Raw genomic sequence first — 24,368 nt, 5'->3', positions numbered from 1 at the left:
GGTTATGATAAAAAAAAATTAAAAAATCATATTGGTTACTCTAATCAATTTGAATTTATATACTATACATTTGGCCCAAAAGAAAAGTCTAAACTATACATTAATTTATTTATCAAAATCGGGGAAAAAAGTAACCAAAGGATTTATATGCCTAGAAGTAATATAATTTAGTTTTTTTTTTTCTTGTTAATTTAACCGTTCATTTCTTGTATATTATAATGAATGAAAACTACAATTAGAAAATAAACAACGAGTTAAACGACTATCCGACTTTTAGAATAGTACACTAAACTTAGACATTGTAACTAATGATACATCTAAGCATAAACCATATTGGCTTAAAATGTTGTAATTCTAGTTGTAATAAATTATTTTCGTTATATACTTAACATTTTATTAATATATAAACCTCATGAATTCAATTGTTACAATCAATAAATTACCACTTCTACAATTTGGCTTGAAACTCAACACCAATGGCTCGAGTTCAATTCTCCATGGGAGCAATTTGTTTCATACTTGTCCTAGCTTATGGCACCCTAAAATGTGTCCAAGGAGCAGAATCTATACCAGGTCTTGGTATCAATTGGGGTGCTCTTGCATCACACCCTATGAGTCCTAGCATTGTTGCAAATATGTTGAGAGATAATGGAATTAAGAAGGTAAAACTTTTTGATGCAGATTCTTGGATCGTTAAGGCTTTTTCTGGTATGGACATTGAAGTCATGGTCGGAATTCCTAATGATCAACTGAGTAAATTTGCTAGCAGTAGTTCGGATGCAGAAGATTGGGTAAAAATAAATGTCACCAAACATCTTCATAATGGGGGTGTGAATATCAGGTGTGTGTGTGTGTGTGTGTGTGCGCTCGTGCGCATGCATGTATAACGTTATTTTCCAATACAATAGACACCACAGTTATATATTTTTGCATTGATGACATCATAACAATATAATAAATTTATTTATTTTATTTATAGAAAAATTAGAGAAGGAAAAAAAATTAATAATAATAATATTTATTTTGTTTGAAAAAATATTTGAGTTTTGTTTCTTGTGTTATTGCAGATACGTATCAGTTGGAAATGAACCATTCTTGAAAAGTTATGGTTCTGCATATGTGCAGACAACATTCCCGGCTATGCAAAATATTCAAAAAGCTCTTGATAAGGCTGGGCATGGAGACATAGTAAAGGTGACTACAGCTTTGAATGCAGATGTTTATGCGTCTAATTCAAACAAACCATCAGATGGAGATTTTCGAGATGACATTCGTGATGTTATTAAACAAATACTTGAATTTCTACACGAAAGGAATTCGCCATTTCTCGTCAACATATACCCTTTCCTAAGTCTATATCAAAGTGAAGGTTTTCCAGAAGATTTTGCATTCTTTGATAACCAAAGCATGACAATTAGTGACAATAATACACAATATAGCAATGTGTTTGATGCAAATTTAGATACTCTTGTTTGGGCATTAAAAAAGGCCGGTTATGGAGACCTTAAAATTGTTGTTGGTGAAATTGGTTGGCCAACTGATGGTAACAAACATGCTAATGCTAACAATGCAAAAAGATTTTACCAAGGATTTCTTAAAAACATGGCTAGCAAAAAAGGAACTCCGATGCTCCCCGGACCAATGGATGCTTATCTATTTTCTCTTTTTGATGAGGATTTAAAGAGTATTGCACCTGGTTTTTTCGAACGTCATTGGGGAATTTTTCGCTACGATGGAAAGGCGAAGTTTCCTATAGATTTTTCTGGTAACGGAGAAGAAAAATGGCCACAAGAAGCAAAAGGTGTTAAGTACCAAGAACATAAATGGTGTGTCCTAAGCGCAGATGTTAAGAATTATTCTTTGGTGCCAGGGGCATTAGACTATGCTTGTGCTGGTGCTGACTGTACAAGTTTAGGATATGGTTGTACTTGTGATAATTTGGGATTAGCTGGTAATGCATCTTATGCTTTTAACCAATTTTTTCAAGCAAGAGATCAAAGTGTTGAGGCATGTGATTTTAATGGAATGGGTAGTATTGTAACAGAGGATCCATCAAAGGGAACATGCTTATTCCCTATAGAAATTGAGAGCAGCGGAGTTATAGTAACATCAATGCGTATGGTGACAATCCTTTTAATTGGATTGTCATTATTTTTTATAACATTGTGAATTTAATAAAATTTATGTTGATGGTATATATATGATTGGAGCATGATTGATTAATAATGTAGATATGCCATGTTTGTGTATTTGGTGGGATTTTTAACCTTGTTGTAATTTCTTTTGGTTAGTTGTCTCAATTTATAAGACTGTTTTGACAAAAATATATGAATTAATAAAAGTACTTTTTTGCATTAAATTTGTCAATATGTACACCATTTTTTTAAAATTACTCTTCAATTATTAAGAGATAGAAACATTGATCTTTTATTTCTATTCATTTAATTAGGGGTATTTTTGTGAAAATTTAATTAATTCATCTTGAACTTTAAAAAGGGTCTTATAAAATGAAACAACAAATTTTCGCAAAAGGTCTTATACTCTTATATATTGGGATGAAGGTAGTATTAAAGATTAGGTGTAAGACCTCGTGTGCATAGTTTAGTTGGTAAGGACATTGCATATAACTAGTCACCATGCCCGTACGTTTGCACGGGTCAAAAATTGTAGATCAATTCTATTATATCTATTTTAACTAATAAACAAAATAATTCATACGCGTATAAATCAAAATATTTATTGTCTAATTTATTTCCACTAACTTACATAAATATGAAAGTACAAACAATCCTACAAATTACGAAAAATTTCTTTATAAACGACATTTGAAGTGGTATTTGTAAGATTGTTGTTATCATCAACGATTAAAATCTTCCAACCATTTATCGATGTGACTCTTGACACAGCAACGTATAACTGACCATGCGAAAATATCGATAGCAATTCTCCATGCCGCCACCAATCTATTCCAGTTGCCACTAATTTTATAATGCTTGTATGGAAAAGAACCACATATGAGAATACAATTTCATATGTTCCCACGGTCATCAACAATCTCAATTCTCAAGTGTAGTCATTTTCTTCTTAAAAGCTTTCTCACCAAACTCTTCATACGGTACCATTTAAGAAAATAAAAACATAAAATTTGTGTGAGTAAATATATTTATGTAACACATTGTATCATAAAATACATTGTTATAAAACTTACCAAAAACTCTGTTGTAATGTTATAAGCAGTTAATTTTTTCTCGAAAGTGGTGTCATCAACACCAATTTCATGAGTATAGACAGTAGATCCGTATCTTCTGAGAGACCATCTACGAAGTCAGACTCAACACGTGATTTGTCTATTTTGAATTTCATAGGAGGTTCAAATTTTGGTAGATCTATAACTGCACGAAACCTATCGCATAAAATTATACCAAATTGTAACCCAAGCCCCCGTAGGTCCAATATTTTAAAAATCTTTTAAAGCATACCAGCCATGTGTTAAATATATATTGTTGTTAATTTTTTTGACTAATACTTCAAATTGATTCCCAAACGGATCAACCAATTTTGCAAAACGGTAAATTTCATCTCGAAAATCAACAGAAAACATTTTCAGAAGCATCACTGCACCCTATAAAAATAACGCACAATAAAATTTAGAATCGAACAACATTGAGAATTATAGTAAAAAAAATCTAATAAAAAATTAAGAACTGTAGTAACTTCGGTTACGCAAAACTCAACGCAGTAGGTCCGAAATCTAACTTGTAATTCATTAACCAACTTCTTCTGACCGGATAAAGGATTGAGATTCAAAGGACCTGTTTTAATATATATATATTAAAAAATAAAGCTAGCAAATTTTTTTAAAACAATATCGATTTCATAAATAAAGATGATAAATCACGACACAGAATGAAAATTGATACACACCTCTGAGTAAATTAAGTGCAAGTGTGACAAAGTTGTTAACATGAGCCATTGAAATGTGAATTTTTTTTTTTTTTTACGTAAATATTGTAAAAGTTGTTAGTATGAGTGATATTCATTGATAATATATATAACTGTGATGCACAAAGAATTTTTACATCAATATTTTTTTTCCCGGTTTGATTGTAATTGTGACTATAAATATGGGCTAAAATGATTTGATTACAGTATACTTCAAATTGTTTCAATCATCATTAATGTCTAATTATTATTTGAAAAATAATAGCTATAGTATAAATGGAAATTGAAAATATGGTTTTGCATAAACACAATTTAGCGTATAATCAAACTTAAAAGGTGAAAACAAGTCACTGCGAAGCAAACTTGACAAAGGAATCAACCCATGTAGAACGCTGGAAATTTTTTTTTTTTAAATTAGGTTAAGAAACTTCCTAATAAATATTTTTTTTTGCTTAAAAGAAAAAGAAATCAATAGTTTTTTTCTTCAAGATTTGTGTTTTTTTTTTGTGGCTGATAAAAATATAAATTTACATAAGCTTTTTTTTTTTAAAATCGATAATGTCTAATTTCATGTACAAAAAGAACTAACTTTTTTTTTGAAATCGATAATGTCTAATTTCATATAAAAAAAAAAACTATAATAATTTTTAACAGCTAAGAATTTTAATTTTAATTTTTTATTTTCATATATGTATACTAAATACATAATTCCAATATCAATAAAAATAAATTTGAGTTAAATAAAATTTATTTCATGGTGGTTAACTGATATATGAAATATTTCCTATTTGAGTATAAACAAATTAATACGGCAAGATTTATTACCAATTGTAAAGTTTTGATATGGTTAACACCTTTTGGACGTAATCTCAATCACAAATAGTTTACATATCATAGTGGTTGAAAGACTTTATTCATAGTAAATGACCCCGGGTTTGATTCCCACTGACAACACATTTCTTTTATTATTTTTATAAATTAGATAGTGAAAAAGTTCCCTCCAAAACTGCATATGCAAATTAAGGTTAACCTAATTGCATATTATAACCATTATATACAATGTCACTTGGGTCCACTTAATTATATGCACTATAGTGTTAACTATGAGTTATGACAAGAAAAACAAAATAAATATTTAGTTTATACTCCTTCGTTCTAAAATAAGTGTTACATTTTGGCTGTATGTATTATTTATATAAGTTACTTTGATCATATTTTTTTATTAATATATAAAGATAAATATTATCATATAAGATTTGTTAAATTTGTCTCGATTAATATTTTTAGAATATCAATTTTTCATAATTTTTAATAATGCATAATTAAATATAAGTCTATTTATATACTATACATTTGGCCCAAAAGAAAAGTCTAAACTATACATTAATTTATTTATCAAAACCGGGGAAAAAAGTAACCAAAGGATATATATGCCTAAAAGTAATATAATTTAGTTTTTTTTTTTCTTGTTAATTTAACCGTTCATTTCCTGTATATTATAATGAATGAAAACTACAATTAGAAAATAAACAACGAGTTAAACGACTATCCAACTTTTAGAATAGTACACTAAACTTAGACATTGTAACTAATGATACATCTAAGCATAAACCATATTGGCTTAAAATGTTGTAATTCTAGTTGTAATAAATTATTTTCGTTATATACTTAACATTTTATTAATATATAAACCTCATGAATTCAATTGTTACAATCAATAAATTACCACTTCTACAATTTGGCTTGAAACTCAACACCAATGGCTCGAGTTCAATTCTCCATGGGAGCAATTTGTTTCATACTTGTCCTAGCTTATGGCACCCTAAAATGTGTCCAAGGAGCATAATCTATACCAGGTCTTGGTATCAATTGGGGTGCTCTTGCATCACACCCTATGAGTCCTAACATTGTTGCAAATATGTTGAGAGACAATGGAATTAAGAAGGTAAAACTTTTTGATGCAGATTCTTGGATTGTTAAGGCTTTTTCTGGTATGGACATCGAAGTCATGGTCGGAATTCCTAATGATCAACTGAGTAAATTTGCTAGCAGTAGTTCGGATGCAGAAGATTGGGTAAAAAAAAATGTCACCAAACATCTTCATAATGGGGGTGTGAATATCAGGTGTGTGTGTGTGCTCGTGCGCATGCATGTATAACGTTATTTTCCTATACAATAGACACCACAGTTATATATTTTTGCATTGATGACATCATAACAATATAATAAATTTATTTATTTTATTTATAGAAAAATTAGAGAAGAAAATAAAATTAATAATAATAATAATATTTATTTTGTTTGAAAAAATATTTGAGTTTTGTTTCTTGTGTTATTGCAGATACGTATCAGTTGGAAATGAACCATTCTTGAAAAGTTATGGTTCTGCATATGTGCAGACAACATTCCCGGCTATGCAAAATATTCAAAAAGCTCTTGATAAGGCTGGGCATGGAGACATAGTAAAGGTGACTACAGCTTTGAATGCAGATGTTTATGCGTCTAATTCAAACAAACCATCAGATGGAGATTTTCGAGATGACATTCGTGATGTTATTAAACAAATACTTGAATTTCTACACGAAAGGAATTCGCCATTTCTCGTCAACATATACCCTTTCCTAAGTCTATATCAAAGTGAAGGTTTTCCAGAAGATTTTGCATTCTTTGATAACCAAAGCATGACAATTAGTGACAATAATACACAATATAGCAATGTGTTTGATGCAAATTTAGATACTCTTGTTTGGGCATTAAAAAAGGCCGGTTATGGAGACCTTAAAATTGTTGTTGGTGAAATTGGTTGGCCAACTGATGGTAACAAACATGCTAATGCTAACAATGCAAAAAGATTTTACCAAGGATTTCTTAAAAACATGGCTAGCAAAAAAGGAACTCCGATGCTCCCCGGACCAATGGATGCTTATCTATTTTCTCTTTTTGATGAGGATTTAAAGAGTATTGCACCTGGTTTTTTCGAACGTCATTGGGGAATTTTTCGCTACGATGGAAAGGCGAAGTTTCCTATAGATTTTTCTGGTAACGGAGAAGAAAAATGGCCACAAGAAGCAAAAGGTGTTAAGTACCAAGAACATAAATGGTGTGTCCTAAGCGCAGATGTTAAGAATTATTCTTTGGTGCCAGGGGCATTAGACTATGCTTGTGCTGGTGCTGACTGTACAAGTTTAGGATATGGTTGTACTTGTGATAATTTGGGATTAGCTGGTAATGCATCTTATGCTTTTAACCAATTTTTTCAAGCAAGAGATCAAAGTGTTGAGGCATGTGATTTTAATGGAATGGGTAGTATTGTTACAGAGGATCCATCAAAGGGAACATGCTTATTCCCTATAGAAATTGAGAGCAGCGGAGTTATAGTAACATCAATGCGTATGGTGACAATCCTTTTAATTGGATTGTCATTATTTTTTATAACATTGTGAATTTAATAAAATTTATGTTGATGGTATATATATGATTGGAGCATGATTGATTAATAATGTAGATATGCCATGTTTGTGTATTTGGTGGGATTTTTAACCTTGTTGTAATTTCTTTTGGTTAGTTGTCTCAATTTATAAGACTGTTTTGACAAAAATATATGAATTAATAAAAGTACTTTTTTGCATTAAATTTGTCAATATGTACACCATTTTTTTAAAATTACTCTTCAATTATTAAGAGATAGAAACATTGATCTTTTATTTCTATTCATTTAATTAGGGGTATTTTTGTGAAAATTTAATTAATTCATCTTGAACTTTAAAAAGGGTCTTATAAAATGAAACAACAAATTTTCGCAAAAGGTCTTATACTCTTATATATTGGGATGAAGGTAGTATTAAAGATTAGGTGTAAGACCTCGTGTGCATAGTTTAGTTGGTAAGGACATTGCATATAACTAGTCACCATGCCCGTACGTTTGCACGGGTCAAAAATTGTAGATCAATTCTATTATATCTATTTTAACTAATAAACAAAATAATTCATACGCGTATAAATCAAAAATATTTATTGTCTAATTTATTTCCACTAACTTACATAAATATGAAAGTACAAACAATCCTACAAATTACGAAAAATTTCTTTATAAACGACATTTGAAGTGGTATTTGTAAGATTGTTGTTATCATCAACGATTAAAATCTTCCAACCATTTATCGATGTGACTCTTGACACAGCAACGTATAACTGACCATGCGAAAATATCGATAGCAATTCTCCATGCCGCCACCAATCTATTCCAGTTGCCACTAATTTTATAATGCTTGTATGGAAAAGAACCACATATGAGAATACAATTTCATATGTTCCCACGGTCATCAACAATCTCAATTCTCAAGTGTAGTCATTTTCTTCTTAAAAGCTTTCTCACCAAACTCTTCATACGGTACCATTTAAGAAAATAAAAACATAAAATTTGTGTGAGTAAATATATTTATGTAACACATTGTATCATAAAATACATTGTTATAAAACTTACCAAAAACTCTGTTGTAATGTTATAAGCAGTTAATTTTTTCTCGAAAGTGGTGTCATCAACACCAATTTCATGAGTATAGACAGTAGATCCGTATCTTCTGAGAGACCATCTACGAAGTCAGACTCAACACGTGATTTGTCTATTTTGAATTTCATAGGAGGTTCAAATTTTGGTAGATCTATAACTGCACGAAACCTATCGCATAAAATTATACCAAATTGTAACCCAAGCCCCCGTAGGTCCAATATTTTAAAAATCTTTTAAAGCATACCAGCCATGTGTTAAATATATATTGTTGTTAATTTTTTTGACTAATACTTCAAATTGATTCCCAAACGGATCAACCAATTTTGCAAAACGGTAAATTTCATCTCGAAAATCAACAGAAAACATTTTCAGAAGCATCACTGCACCCTATAAAAATAACGCACAATAAAATTTAGAATCGAACAACATTGAGAATTATAGTAAAAAAAATCTAATAAAAAATTAAGAACTGTAGTAACTTCGGTTACGCAAAACTCAACGCAGTAGGTCCGAAATCCAACTTGTAATTCATTAACCAACTTCTTCTGACCGGATAAAGGATTGAGATTCAAAGGACCTGTTTTAATATATATATATTAAAAAATAAAGCTAGCAAATTTTTTTAAAACAATATCGATTTCATAAATAAAGATGATAAATCACGACACAGAATGAAAATTGATACACACCTCTGAGTAAATTAAGTGCAAGTGTGACAAAGTTGTTAACATGAGCCATTGAAATGTGAATTTTTTTTTTTTTTACGTAAATATTGTAAAAGTTGTTAGTATGAGTGATATTCATTGATAATATATATAACTGTGATGCACAAAGAATTTTTACATCAATATTTTTTTTCCCGGTTTGATTCTAATTGTGACTATAAATATGGGCTAAAATGATTTGATTACAGTATACTTCAAATTGTTTCAATCATCATTAATGTCTAATTATTATTTGAAAAATAATAGCTATAGTATAAATGGAAATTGAAAATATGGTTTTGCATAAACACAATTTAGCGTATAATCAAACTTAAAAGGTGAAAACAAGTCACTGCGAAGCAAACTTGACAAAGGAATCAACCCATGTAGAACGCTGGAAATTTTTTTTTTTTAAATTAGGTTAAGAAACTTCCTAATAAATATTTTTTTTTGCTTAAAAGAAAAAGAAATCAATAGTTTTTTTCTTCAAGATTTGTGTTTTTTTTTTGTGGCTGATAAAAATATAAATTTACATAAGCTTTTTTTTTTTAAAATCGATAATGTCTAATTTCATGTACAAAAAGAACTAACTTTTTTTTTGAAATCGATAATGTCTAATTTCATATAAAAAAAAAAAAAACTATAATAATTTTTAACAGCTAAGAATTTTAATTTTAATTTTTTATTTTCATATATGTATACTAAATACATAATTCCAATATCAATAAAAATAAATTTGAGTTAAATAAAATTTATTTCATGGTGGTTAACTGATATATGAAATATTTCCTATTTGAGTATAAACAAATTAATACGGCAAGATTTATTACCAATTGTAAAGTTTTGATATGGTTAACACCTTTTGGACGTAATCTCAATCACAAATAGTTTACATATCATAGTGGTTGAAAGACTTTATTCATAGTAAATGACCCCGGGTTTGATTCCCACTGACAACACATTTCTTTTATTATTTTTATAAATTAGATAGTGAAAAAGTTCCCTCCAAAACTGCATATGCAAATTAAGGTTAACCTAATTGCATATTATAACCATTATATACAATGTCACTTGGGTCCACTTAATTATATGCACTATAGTGTTAACTATGAGTTATGACAAGAAAAACAAAATAAATATTTAGTTTATACTCCTTCGTTCTAAAATAAGTGTTACATTTTGGCTGTATGTATTATTTATATAAGTTACTTTGATCATATTTTTTTATTAATATATAAAGATAAATATTATCATATAAGATTTGTTAAATTTGTCTCGATTAATATTTTTAGAATATCAATTTTTCATAATTTTTAATAATGCATAATTAAATATAAGTCTATTTATATACTATACATTTGGCCCAAAAGAAAAGTCTAAACTATACATTAATTTATTTATCAAAACCGGGGAAAAAAGTAACCAAAGGATATATATGCCTAAAAGTAATATAATTTAGTTTTTTTTTTTTTCTTGTTAATTTAACCGTTCATTTCCTGTATATTATAATGAATGAAAACTACAATTAGAAAATAAACAACGAGTTAAACGACTATCCAACTTTTAGAATAGTACACTAAACTTAGACATTGTAACTAATGATACATCTAAGCATAAACCATATTGGCTTAAAATGTTGTAATTCTAGTTGTAATAAATTATTTTCGTTATATACTTAACATTTTATTAATATATAAACCTCATGAATTCAATTGTTACAATCAATAAATTACCACTTCTACAATTTGGCTTGAAACTCAACACCAATGGCTCGAGTTCAATTCTCCATGGGAGCAATTTGTTTCATACTTGTCCTAGCTTATGGCACCCTAAAATGTGTCCAAGGAGCAGAATCTATACCAGGTCTTGGTATCAATTGGGGTGCTCTTGCATCACACCCTATGAGTCCTAGCATTGTTGCAAATATGTTGAGAGACAATGGAATTAAGAAGGTAAAACTTTTTGATGCAGATTCTTGGATTGTTAAGGCTTTTTCTGGTATGGACATCGAAGTCATGGTCGGAATTCCTAATGATCAACTGAGTAAATTTGCTAGCAGTAGTTCGGATGCAGAAGATTGGGTAAAAAAAAATGTCACCAAACATCTTCATAATGGGGGTGTGAATATCAGGTGTGTGTGTGCTCGTGCGCATGCATGTATAACGTTATTTTCCTATACAATAGACACCACAGTTATATATTTTTGCATTGATGACATCATAACAATATAATAAATTTATTTATTTTATTTATAGAAAAATTAGAGAAGAAAAAAAAATTAATAATAATAATAATATTTATTTTGTTTGAAAAAATATTTGAGTTTTGTTTCTTGTGTTATTGCAGATACGTATCAGTTGGAAATGAACCATTCTTGAAAAGTTATGGTTCTGCATATGTGCAGACAACATTCCCGGCTATGCAAAATATTCAAAAAGCTCTTGATAAGGCTGGGCATGGAGACATAGTAAAGGTGACTACAGCTTTGAATGCAGATGTTTATGCGTCTAATTCAAACAAACCATCAGATGGAGATTTTCGAGATGACATTCGTGATGTTATTAAACAAATACTTGAATTTCTACACGAAAGGAATTCGCCATTTCTCGTCAACATATACCCTTTCCTAAGTCTATATCAAAGTGAAGGTTTTCCTGAAGATTTTGCATTCTTTGATAACCAAAGCATGACAATTAGTGACAATAATACACAATATAGCAATGTGTTTGATGCAAATTTAGATACTCTTGTTTGGGCATTAAAAAAGGCCGGTTATGGAGACCTTAAAATTGTTGTTGGTGAAATTGGTTGGCCAACTGATGGTAACAAACATGCTAATGCTAACAATGCAAAAAGATTTTACCAAGGATTTCTTAAAAACATGGCTAGCAAAAAAGGAACTTCGATGCTCCCCGGACCAATGGATGCTTATCTATTTTCTCTTTTTGACGAGGATTTAAAGAGTATTGCACCTGGTTTTTTCGAACGTCATTGGGGAATTTTTCGCTACGATGGAAAGGCGAAGTTTCCTATAGATTTTTCTGGTAACGGAGAAGAAAAATGGCCACAAGAAGCAAAAGGTGTTAAGTACCAAGAACATAAATGGTGTGTCCTAAGCGCAGATGTTAAGAATTATTCTTTGGTGCCAGGGGCATTAGACTATGCTTGTGCTGGTGCTGACTGTACAAGTTTAGGATATGGTTGTACTTGTGATAATTTGGGATTAGCTGGTAATGCATCTTATGCTTTTAACCAATTTTTTCAAGCAAGAGATCAAACTGTTGAGGCATGTGATTTTAATGGAATGGGTAGTATTGTAACAGAGGATCCATCAAAGGGAACATGCTTATTCCCTATAGAAATTGAGAGCAGCGGAGTTATAGTAACATCAATGCGTATGGTGACAATCCTTTTAATTGGATTGTCATTATTTTTTATAACATTGTGAATTTAATAAAATTTATGTTGATGGTATATATATGATTGGAGCATGATTGATTAATAATGTAGATATGCCATGTTTGTGTATTTGGTGGGATTTTTAACCTTGTTGTAATTTCTTTTGGTTAGTTGTCTCAATATATAAGACTTTTTGACAAAAATATATGAGTTAATAAAAGTACTTTTTGCATTAAATTTGTCAATGTGTACACCATTTTTTTAAAATTACTCTTCACTTATTAAGAGAGAAAAACATTAATATTTTATTTCTCTTCATTTAACTAGGGGTATTTTTGTGAAAATTTAATGACTCTTGAACTTTAAAAAAGGTCTTATAAAATGAAACAACAAAATTTCGCAAAAGGTCTTATACTCTTATATATTGGGATGAAGGTAGTATGAAAGATTAAGTGTAAGACCTCGTGAGCATAGTTCAGTTGTTAAGGACATTGCATATAATATGCAAGACCGGGTTCTAACCCTGATAATTCAGTTGTGATACTCCACTCTCACACAATATAGATGATTAGGTAGTGGATGATGTACACGCTCCCAAATTTTTTAACACAATTTCTACATCGGGGCTTTAAAATCACAAGTTTGAGACTTAAAGTTGGACTTTCAGTTATACTATTAAGAAATTTGAATAAAAAATTAGTATTTTGCAATAGAACAAGACTTTATTACAAGAATGAGAAAACGTGTTCTTAAAGAAAAAATTATTTCATGAAGTAATATTTGTGATCAGATTTTCATACATAGATTGTCTTTGACAACATCTAACGTACGAATTTCTTTTAAATTTCAACGGAGTCAATTAATCGTTTCTTTTGCGATGACGACTATTAATAAGTGTTAAGGACAATCTCTTATACATGTTGGGAGATATCTTCCGTCACCAGTGTTTTTACATGGTCAGTTGTATGCTGCGATTTCAAGAGTTACCTCTATAAATTATTAAAAATATTGATTATTGACGAAGACGGTGAAGATACGAATAAGACTTCCAATGTAACCTATAAAAAAGTATTTCGTAATATACCATAATTTTTGTTGTATGAATGTTTTATTGTTTTTCTAAATTTATTGTTAAACTAATTTTTAATATTACAATTATTATATATTTTTTTATTAATATTAGGTTAATTAGATTCATACACCGCACGAATCGAAGTTCTAATTAAATCGTAAATGAGTACATATGTAAATGAGTACATATATATACAAATAAAACAAGTCTGTTACCATTAGCAAACTTAATTTTATTAATTAAAACAATAGATCTTATCATTAAATCAAATTTTGATGCGCAAGTTTTTATATAAAAGACTTGTGTCATCTAATAATAGTGTAAGATTATCTTACATTTGCACCCTAAACAGCCATGAAAGTGATATTCTTATGGATATTATTTGGGAGTATCAGTGTCCACAATCAACAGTGTCATAAACGTCCGATGAGCTGGACCTAATATTACGTCATCAGAATGACGTCACCTTCACGTCTCAGATGTTGACACGTGTCACTGGCGGAGCCTTCGTTGCATCCTCCACGAAAATGTTTGGAAGGATCATTCTCCTTTATAACATGTAAAAAGAGCAAGCATATATTAGAATTAAAAAACTAAAGTATTTTTTCATTATTATTACATATATTTATTTAATTTATTTAAATATATATATATATCAAGTGGATGCACCATGAAATTTTCTACTAATACTAATAGCAATTAGCTATGAAGCTGTCATAAAAGACCAAATTAAATTCTGTGGGGATTTTTGAAGTAGTTATCTATCTTTATCTTAATTATTTGCAAAAAAATGGATATTAGCTATCTTGGAAACCCTAATGCTTCAAACCCTTATCATCACTATAATAAGAATAATAATATAGCTCCTTCTTCTTCATCTGATTTCATTAACTTTTCTGATTATCTTGTGCTTGATGATGTTGTTTTTGTTGATAACAATAATAATATTAATAATCAAGAGTATTACTCATCATGGTCACAAAGTTCAGAAACTGAACAATCATCAGATAAGGCAGCTTCTAGTTCCACCACCACCACCGCCGCCGATGTTGTCATTAATCAAGGATTAATCAGTGATGAAACCTCTATCAACAACAATAACACAACCACGACCACGACGATGCAAGTGCTTTTTATTTTCTTGATCTCTATTTTTGTTTTTCATTAAACAGAAATGGTTAATTACAACTAATAATACTACTAATGTATTAATTATATTTTGTGGAATGTTTGGTTTGACAGAAAGCGCAAAACTGGAGGGATTAAAGAAAATACAGTAGAAGTGAGCCCAAGAATCACGTTTAGAACGCGATCGCAGCTTGAGATTATGGATGATGGATACAAATGGAGGAAGTATGGAAAGAAGTCAGTCAAGAATAGTCCAAACCCAAGGTAATTTATTAATTATATATACATCACTTAATCATTCGTCTTAATCTTAGTTACATGTCATGATGAGTGTAAGTCTTTTAAAGATTATGTAAATTGAAAATAAATCAATGTTTGAGCACTTACATACACTTTAGTCATCCAATAAAAAACATGTACACGAAGCATGAATTATAGCCGTCAGATGAGAAATCAAGACCTGAGATTGTCTACTGCGTGTAACTGCGTGAAGTAGAATTTAGATCCATAGGATAGTGGCTGATGGTGGGTGGGTCTGATTAATTTGTTGTATGATCAGCAGCATATAAATGTATGGCGGCTGATATAGTTGATGGAGGGGACATGAACTATATAGATCCCAATAATTTATAGCTTTAATATTATATAGTAATGTATGGATTCATTAATTAATTAATTAATTAATTCTTGGCTGCTTAATTATAATTAGTAAAACAAATGGTGTAGAATTAATAAACCCTACTTGTTGAGCTACTGGCTCTCATTTGTTTGTCCTTTAGAATCCAAAAAAAGTAGTAGCAAGTTGATGTTTCAATTTGATGCAGCTAAAGACAAATAATTATTCTTTCTTTGTCTACATGATCAGTACTCTATGTTTATGTGAGATCATCAGCTAACTCCCACTTGCTAGTCGTCTTCGGCCCGTGAATTTATAATTGCCACACTTTTGCATTTATTTGTGTTTTGGTTTTGTTCTTGAGGTGGAGTGTACTTCTAGTATCTCTTTATTTTCCTGAACATTCTTTTGTACTGTTTTTGTTTCTGTATTTATGTATATATAATATATTTGTCATTCAAAAAAAAATTGTGTTTTGGTTTTGTTCTAGAGGTGATTGGAAATTAACAACTTAAGTTATTAGGAGCCTATAATTAAATTTGTTTAGCTTAACTTACAAGTTTAAAAACTTAACAATAATGAATGAATGAATGAATGAATGAATGAATGAATGAATGAATGAATGAATGAATGAATGAATGAATGAATGAATGAATGAATGAATGGTTTACATACATGCAGGAACTACTACAAGTGTTCAGGTGAAAGATGTGGAGTGAAGAAAAGAGTGGAAAGGGATAGGGAAGACTCAAGCTACGTGCTAACAACTTATGAAGGTGTTCACAATCATGAGTCCCCGTGTACTTCATACTACACTAGTCCAGTGTCTTCTAATTTGGTCTATTCCGATCAATGGACTTCTGCAAACTCATCATCTTCTAATTAATTAACTCTTATAATTATATATAGATTGTATACCATATTATTATACGTAAGTATATATGTATACTAGCTGGCTACACTTACTAAAATGTTGGGAAGTCGGATCGAGTTTGCAATTAAGTTGCATCGGCTATTATATACCGCCATGCTCTTAATTGTGTGGTATCTGTCCGGGAGATTTTGCAATTCATGTTGTCTTTTGTGTTTAGCTCTGGCTTTTCTGTCTATTTTAGCTTCAAGGATTGGAGTTGTATGCGGTTAAAAAATAGTGACAGGAGTGTACTCGGCATATATATTGGACGGTCTAAAATTTAAGCTCGAATTTTCTATTTATATATAGTTAAAATTCGACTACAAAATTTGAACCTTCTAATTTTGATCGAACGGTTCAATGTTCTGACTGCTTGCATGCATGCAGTCAGACTTCACTGAATCCAAATCCTAGCTTCACCTTCTAGCTAGTCCTCTTTGTATAGGTGGTCATGGTCTTGCTTTGTTTTCGTGGCTCCTGCCACTTACATGTTGTTGCAGACTTATAGTGGTTCCTTGTATATATTTTTTCCTCTCTTTTTCGGATATATCTTGTTTTATTGAATATCGTTAATTTTGGTGGGTCTCAATAACACATTAAATTATTTTTAATTTTTTAAAAAATTTATATGAATGATCTATATAATGTAAAATTTTAATTCACGATAAATTTTGTAAAATTCGTTATAGAGTTATTGACGTGATGCACCGTGCTATACTTAGAGCACTGATGTACCATAGAGGTCCCCTAAAACAAAATCAAATACATGAATTTGTTTATTTTTTACTATTTTTAATTACTTATATATTTTCTTCCGCGCACGCTAAATATCATAGTCCGATCATTTTCAATGTCATCCAATTTGAAAATGAATGGGGCGCAGAAGATGCACTAATATAGCAAACTCTAGAGAGAGGATGATGATAATAATAGTGACAAAATGGTTAATCAATCATATGATATGACAAAAGTGTTGACTGATCGAAATGAAATGCTATCAATTAATTGGTGTATTTGTTGGTTGGGTTGGGTTGGATTTGGAATCATTGGATTGGAACAAATCATAGCCACTCGGTGATGTTGAATTGAAGCTATAACTTCAGCTTTACTTTGACCTTCTACAATCTTTTGCTATTTCAAAGACAAGAAAGTAAAATATGAAAAACTATAACGTGGAATATCGTCTACCATGAATCAATACTTCAAAATATTCAAGATTTCAATGATGTGTGTGTTTGGTCATGCAGTTAACAAAAATGGATTTTAATGAAGGCCTCCAATGATTTTCTTCTGCAAGATTGATTTTAGTTAAAAATAATTTGAAATGTAAAATGGTTTTATATCTTGATACACTACTCATATGTATAGGTGATCACAATAAATTTGAATATAAAAATCATGTTTGAAGTCAAAAGTTACAAATTCTAACTTTAGAATTTATTTTAGAGGCAGACACAAATTCTACCAAAAATATTTGAAGTTTGAACACAATAATTTTATACCTCTAGCATCAACCTTGACACCTCCAAAATTGGAATCAAACACAAAGACAAACAATGTCTCTTGGAAGTAAAAGTTAATAGTCATCATTGAATCAAGATGTTGAGTTTAATTGATACCGATTCAATTAAAATAATGGAAAATAAAATATGTAGCTCGCATCGAACCACTGATAAAAATATTATTGATGCGAAGTTTCCATTTAGCAGTAATTAATTTCAGTCGGAGAATTTGTGAGGCGTAGAAGATAGATTCTCTCCTTTCCGGGTGAATTTTCTTCATATGGAAGAGGCAGGACAAAGCTTATGACCACTTGCTTAAGAAATTTAAATATTCTATCACTTATTGTCGGTATTTCTCTTCAAATTTTAAAAGATGTATGTGGTTACAAACTACATATTTCAAAAAACATAAGAAAAAAAGTATATTTATATCACTAGTCTAAATATAGATCGAATACATGAACTTTTTTTCTTCTTATATTTGTTAGTACAAAGGAAGTGCATATGTACTCATGTAAATATAAGATTGATATAGAAAATTAAAAATAAAAAAGTTGGTAATTTCATATACACTCCTAATTAATTATTATATGTCAACCAAAAAAAATATTTATATTCACTTTTTAGAAAAGGAAAGCCTCATTCGCATGGACAACAATTAAGGGTCCGTTCGAATTGAATTATTTTTTAGCTTATGAGAAACAACTTTTGTAAATAAATAAATATTTATGTATTATTATAAACTTTTCAAGGTAGTTTGTGAAAAAAGAGCTTATAAATATATAATTTTTGTTAGTGAAAACTTATAAATTAACATAAAAGTCTATTTATTTGCGTAAACTATTTTCATAACCTCAAAAATAAGACAAATTCAAATGGACCCTAAGTATTTTTTTTTGTTAAGACTAACTTAAGTTTTTTGTTAATAATTGAGATTCTTTATTTTTCTTTTGGAATAGATAATATATTTATTTCTCCCTATAAAGTGGGATTGAAGTCTAGCTTCCAACATTAGACTAGCAGCTAGCTAGCAAGTATGGTCAATGGTCCTTTGGAAGTGACCAATTAATTTTGATGACTAAGAAGCCTTCTTGCAAATAGGTGAGACCGACTGCATTATGCATTTACCCACTATTTTGGATTCTTCTTTTATAAAACTTGAAATCCCAATCCGTTTCCTCAAATAACAAGGTTCCCTACACAAGCGACATTTCTTGTGTATTACTATTGGCTAAACAAGGTTCCCTACATGGATAATGTTGAGAATAATTCAAAGTTAGTTAGTTTGGTTGTTGCAAAAGCTGTTACTTGCTTTACAAGTAAAACAGAATTAGTTAGTGTGTAGGTTAGTTAGTTGAGTTAACTACTATGCTAATAAGTAACCATAGTTGGTTAATGCTAACTCATTGATTTTGTGTATAAAAACCACACTACACTATTGTAAAGAATACCAATTGATCATTCAATAAAATTACCCTTTCTCTCATTCTTATCTTACCACTTTTGTTCATAGTTCATAGTTCATAGTTCCAACAAACTGGTATCAGAGCCTGGTTCGTGGCATTCAAGAACTGATCAAGATTCACTGCAATTTGATCAATTAACTCAAGAAGAAGATGACAAGCCAACTAGAAACACTAAGCAACAGTTTTGGTGGGAAATTGCCAATTCTTGATGCAAGCAATTGGGATCGATGGAATAAGCAAATGAAAGTGATATTTGGGTTTCAAGAAGTACAAGATGTGATTGAAACTGCTATCACTGAATTAGCAGCAGATGCAACAGAAAATCAGAGGAATGCACATCGTGCATTGAAGAAGAAAGATTTCAAAGCAATGTTCTTCATTCATCAATGTGTTGATTTGGTGAATTTCCAGAAGATTGAGAATGCAACATCAGCTAAGGAATGTTGGGACATTCTTGAGAAAGCACACTCAGGGAATGAGAAGCTGAAGCAGGTTAGATTACAAACTTGGAAAAGGAAATTTGAACTGCTGCAGATGGAAAACAATGAAAGCATTGCAGATTACTTTAACAAGATCACAAACATCACAAATCAGATGAGGAGTTGTGGTGATACTTGTGACAATCAAACCATTGTTGGTAAGGTTATGAGAACTTTATCTCCTAAGTTTGATTATATCACTGTTGCAATAATGGAAACCAAAGATCTGTCAACATTGACATTGGATGAATTACAATGTACACTAGAGTCTCATGAACAAAGAATCATGGAAAGAACAAAAGATAGGGCCACTGATCAAGCATTGCAAGCTCATGCAGAAAAGAAAGGCAATGGCAAATGGAAGGGGAAAGATAAGTCCAAGAAGAATAATAATTCACAAGATAACTCAAAGAAAAACAATGATCAAGCTGAATCTTCATCTCAAGGCACTGCATCAAATCAAGATAAGAAAGGGAAGTTCAATTTGAAGAACATACAGTGCTATAATTGCCAGAAGTTTGGTCACTTTGCAAAAGATTGCAGAGGCAAGAAGGTTCCAAGGTATGGAGGAAAGAATAAGGCTGAAGCACACATTGCTCAGGAAGATAGTGACTCAGAGGTTGATCCAACACTGTACATGGCTACCATTACAGATATTGAAGATGATCAAGAACATTGGTATCTTGACACAGGTTGCAGCAATCACATGACAAGCCATAGAGATTGGCTAATCAACTTCAACGGTTCATCAAAAACTAAAATAAGGTTTGCAGACAATAGAACAATTCCAGCTGAAGGAGTAGGTGATGTATTGATCAAAGGCAAGAAAGGAAATCAAGCCATCATCACTGGTGTTCTATATGTACCAGACATGAAAACAAATTTACTAAGTTTGGGACAGTTACTAGAGAAGGGATTCATTATGCATATGGAGAATAACATCATGGAAGTGTATGATTCTCAGAACAACACTATTCTGAGAGCCCCTCTATCTCAGAATAGAACATTCCAAGTCACCTTGACTGCAAATCAATCCCAATGTCTGGCTACAATAAAGATCAATGACCAAGCTTGGTTATGGCATCTGAGGTATGGTCATCTGAACTTTAAAAGCTTGAGTTATCTGCAAAATAATGAACTGGTCAATGGATTACCTGCAATTAAGATCCCTAGAGATATATGTCAACATTGCTTGATAGGCAAGCAAGCAAGAAAGTCCTTTGTCAAGGAGATTGCAATGAGAGCCAAGCAGGTACTTGATGTAGTATATACAGATGTATGTGGTCCATTTGACACACTATCTTTAGGAGGAAACAAGTACTTTGTATCATTCATTGATGAATTCAGCAGAATGATGTGGATTCACTTAATGAAGAGCAAAGATGAAGTGCTTCAGAACTTTAAATCATTCAAACTGCTAGTTGAACAGCAATCAGAAAAGAAGATTAAAATTCTAAGAAGTGATGGTGGTGGTGAATACACCTCAAATGAATTCAAGACATTTTGTTCAGAAAATGGAATTCAGCATGAAATAATAGCTCCATACACTCCTCAACACAATGGAATGGCTGAAAGGAGGAATAGAACTATCATGAATATGACCAGATGCATGCTAAGAGAAAAGAATCTACCTCACAGCTTTTGGGGTGAAGCTGTAGTTACAGCCTGCTATGTTCTGAACAGATGTCCTACAAAGCAAATAGATAAGGTACCAGAAGCAATTTGGTCAGGTCACACACCATCAGTGAAGCATCTTAGGGTATTTGGATGTCTTTGTCACAGACACATACCAGATCAAAAGAGGAAGAAACTTGATGATAAAAGTGAAATGATGATCATGATAGGATATCACACTGCAGGTGCCTATAAACTCTACAATCCAATCACAAAAAAGGTAACCAGCAGCAGAGATGTCACTTTTGAAGAAGATAAGAGCTGGGATTGGAATGGAAATACAGCACAAGATAAAAAGTATGTTCCATTTCAGTTACTTGATGAAGAAGCAACTGAAGAAAACACTATGCTAACACCTCCAACAACTGCAAATGAGCCAGTTGTACTCAGAAGATCAGAAAGAGGAGGTATTCCAAACAGAAATCTGCAAGGGTATGAAACAATCCCAGATGACATGATCACACCAGATGGTGATATAGTGCATTTTGCATTATATGTAGACACTGAGCCCTTGACATATCAACAAGCAGCAAAATATGAAGAATGGAGGGGAGCAATGGAGGAAGAAATAGCCTCAATTGAAAAGAACAACACATGGAACTTGGTCCATCTGCCTGCAAACAAGAGGCCTATAGCAGTCATATGGATATACAAATTGAAATACCTACCTGATGGCACTATAGCAAAGTACAAAGCACGATTGGTTGCCAAAGGATTCCTACAGAAACAAGGTATTGACTTTACTGAAATCTTTGCACCTGTGGCAAGGATTGAAACTGTGAGACTAGTAGTTGCTATTGCAAATCACTTTGACTGGGAATTTGTTCAATTGGATGTCAAGTCTGCATTTCTCAATGGCAAACTTGAGGAGGAAGTATATATTGAACAACCTCAGGGTTTCATAGTTAAAGGAAAGGAAGATCATGTGTTGAAGCTGAACAAAGCATTGTATGGCCTAAAACAAGCACCAAGAGCTTGGAACATGAGAATAGATGAGTTTCTCAGCAAAAATGGATACTCAAAATGCACTGTTGAACATGGAATCTATGTCAAAGGTACATCACAGAATAGACTTTGCATAGTGTGCCTATATGTTGATGACTTACTAATAACTGGCAGCAGTAAAGATGAAGTTAAGAAGCTAACAAGTCTGCTAAGCTCAGAATTTGACATGACCAATTTAGGAGGTTTGAAATATTTTCTTGGGCTGGAATTCACTAAGACAAGTAGTGGTATGCTGATACATCAGAGGAAGTATGTTTCAGATATACTAAAGAGATTCAACATGATGGATTGTAATCCAGCTAACACTCCAATGGAAACTGCATCAAATTTGAATGCTGATGATGAAGGCAAATCTGTGAATAGTACTCACTATAAACAGATGGTAGGAAGCCTTAGATATGCTTGCAATTCAAGGCCAGATATATGTCATAGTGTAGGGATTGTCAGCAGATTTATGCAATCACCTAAACTGTCACATATGCAAGCAGTGAAGAGAATCCTAAGATACCTACAGGGCACAATTGACTATGGTGTCTTGTACACCAAAACAGATGAGAACCAAAGGAAGCTTGTTGGTTATTGTGACTCTGACTGGTCAGGTGATAAAGTTGAAAGAAGAAGCACAATGGGATACATCTTCACATTGTTCAATTGTCCAATCTCATGGAGTTCAAAAAAGCAAAGTGTAGTTGCCTTATCCACATGTGAGGCAGAATACATCTCTGCCTGCAATGCTGCTTGCCAAGGAATTTGGTTGCTAGCATTACTGCAGGAAATGAAGATTGATATTGAACATGAAGTAGAGCTAATGGTTGACAACAAATCAGCCATTAATCTGGCCAAAAACCCTATAGCTCATGGAAGAAGCAAACATATAGAAACAAAGTTTCATTTTTTGAGAGATCAAGTTACAAAGGGGAAGATCAAAATGACCTACTGCAACACAGAGAATCAAATGGCAGATGTGCTCACTAAGCCATTGAAGGTTGATAGATTCAAGGATTTGAGAAGAATGATGAATGTTCAAAGCCTTGAGACTTTGAATTAAAGGGGTGTGTTGAGAATAATTCAAAGTTAGTTAGTTTGGTTGTTGCAAAAGCTGTTACTTGCTTTACAAGTAAAACAGAATTAGTTAGTGTGTAGGTTAGTTAGTTGAGTTAACTACTATGCTAATAAGTAACCATAGTTGGTTAATGCTAACTCATTGATTTTGTGTATAAAAACCACACTACACTATTGTAAAGAATACCAATTGATCATTCAATAAAATTACCCTTTCTCTCATTCTTATCTTACCACTTTTGTTCATAGTTCATAGTTCATAGTTCCAACAGATAACATATCTATCTCATCCTCTAGTCACTAAATTTCAGGGTCCTAGTGACTTTTCAACTACAGCCTGTGATAATTGATTATTAAGAGAGCTTTAGTTTCATGGTTACCATTCAAAGGTATCTACAACAAGACCAAGAACTAGCTTTAAGTTGACTGCTTAACTTGGTGTTTCCAAACACATTGTAAATGAATGTCCAAAATGGTTTTCTACGGATCCAAATTTGTTTCATTAATAAAAGTATAAAACTATGAAGTTACTTCATTTTGGCTTGTTCACATATTCATTAAATCGGTTTTAAACAATATCAACCATTAATTGAAATCAGACGGTAATTGCAAGGAATGCAATTTCTATTGTTCGCATCATTCCATGTACTAAAAAAGTACAAACATCTCCCTTGGTAGGGTTCTACCTACGTGTGATCTTCCATTGAGATTCTTGAAAACCATATGATATAGTAATAATTATGTTTCGTACTATTTTGTAACAACAAACTTTAGGAATTAAAAACACAAAGTACATGTGAGAGATCAAATTGTGTATTTGTCTACAACAAACTCTTGCAAGAACCGCACATCAGTAAGCAACAAATGAGTTACTTTCTTTATTCAAAACACAAAAG

General features: G+C 31.4%; 3 protein-coding genes and 1 pseudogene across 3 annotated transcripts; all 4 read left to right on the top strand.

The window, feature by feature from the left end:
- Nucleotides 1-373: 373 nt before the first annotated feature.
- Nucleotides 374-2,183, top strand: LOC123916834 (glucan endo-1,3-beta-glucosidase 5-like). The gene is made up of 2 exons (XM_045968396.1): nt 374-841; nt 1,068-2,183. Exons 1-2 carry the CDS (start codon nt 477-479, stop codon nt 2,167-2,169), a joined length of 1,467 nt encoding a protein of 488 aa, XP_045824352.1. The 5' UTR covers nt 374-476; the 3' UTR covers nt 2,170-2,183.
- A 3,415-nt stretch (nt 2,184-5,598) lies between these two features.
- On the top strand, nt 5,599-7,399 carry LOC123916928 (annotated as a pseudogene).
- Nucleotides 7,400-10,819: 3,420 nt separating this feature from the next.
- Nucleotides 10,820-12,618, top strand: LOC123917351 (glucan endo-1,3-beta-glucosidase 5-like). Its single transcript, XM_045969042.1, has 2 exons — nt 10,820-11,287; nt 11,503-12,618. The coding sequence occupies exons 1-2, from the start codon at nt 10,923-10,925 to the stop codon at nt 12,602-12,604; spliced, it is 1,467 nt and encodes a 488-aa protein (XP_045824998.1). The 5' UTR covers nt 10,820-10,922; the 3' UTR covers nt 12,605-12,618.
- Nucleotides 12,619-14,244: 1,626 nt separating this feature from the next.
- LOC123918464 (probable WRKY transcription factor 51) lies at nt 14,245-16,874 on the top strand. Its single transcript, XM_045970526.1, has 3 exons — nt 14,245-14,749; nt 14,870-15,019; nt 16,053-16,874. Exons 1-3 carry the CDS (start codon nt 14,418-14,420, stop codon nt 16,255-16,257), a joined length of 687 nt encoding a protein of 228 aa, XP_045826482.1. The 5' UTR covers nt 14,245-14,417; the 3' UTR covers nt 16,258-16,874.
- Nucleotides 16,875-24,368: the final 7,494 nt, after the last annotated feature.

Source organism: Trifolium pratense, linkage group LG3 (genome assembly GCF_020283565.1).
Source record: "Trifolium pratense cultivar HEN17-A07 linkage group LG3, ARS_RC_1.1, whole genome shotgun sequence".
NCBI lineage: Eukaryota > Viridiplantae > Streptophyta > Magnoliopsida > Fabales > Fabaceae > Trifolium > Trifolium pratense.
The sequence above is the reverse complement of the archived record's forward strand: the minus strand, read 5'-3'. Positions and strand labels throughout refer to the sequence as shown.

Coding starts and splice junctions, on each gene's coding strand:
- LOC123916834 (XM_045968396.1), top strand. CDS start 477: ATGGCTCGAGTTCAATTCTCCATGGGAGCAATTTGTTTCATACTTGTC. Junction 842..1,067: donor AATGGGGGTGTGAATATCAG/GTGTGTGTGTGT, acceptor GTGTTATTGCAG/ATACGTATCAGTTGGAAATG.
- LOC123917351 (XM_045969042.1), top strand. CDS start 10,923: ATGGCTCGAGTTCAATTCTCCATGGGAGCAATTTGTTTCATACTTGTC. Junction 11,288..11,502: donor AATGGGGGTGTGAATATCAG/GTGTGTGTGTGC, acceptor GTGTTATTGCAG/ATACGTATCAGTTGGAAATG.
- LOC123918464 (XM_045970526.1), top strand. CDS start 14,418: ATGGATATTAGCTATCTTGGAAACCCTAATGCTTCAAACCCTTATCAT. Junction 14,750..14,869: donor ACAACCACGACCACGACGAT/GCAAGTGCTTTT, acceptor TTGGTTTGACAG/AAAGCGCAAAACTGGAGGGA. Junction 15,020..16,052: donor AAGAATAGTCCAAACCCAAG/GTAATTTATTAA, acceptor ACATACATGCAG/GAACTACTACAAGTGTTCAG.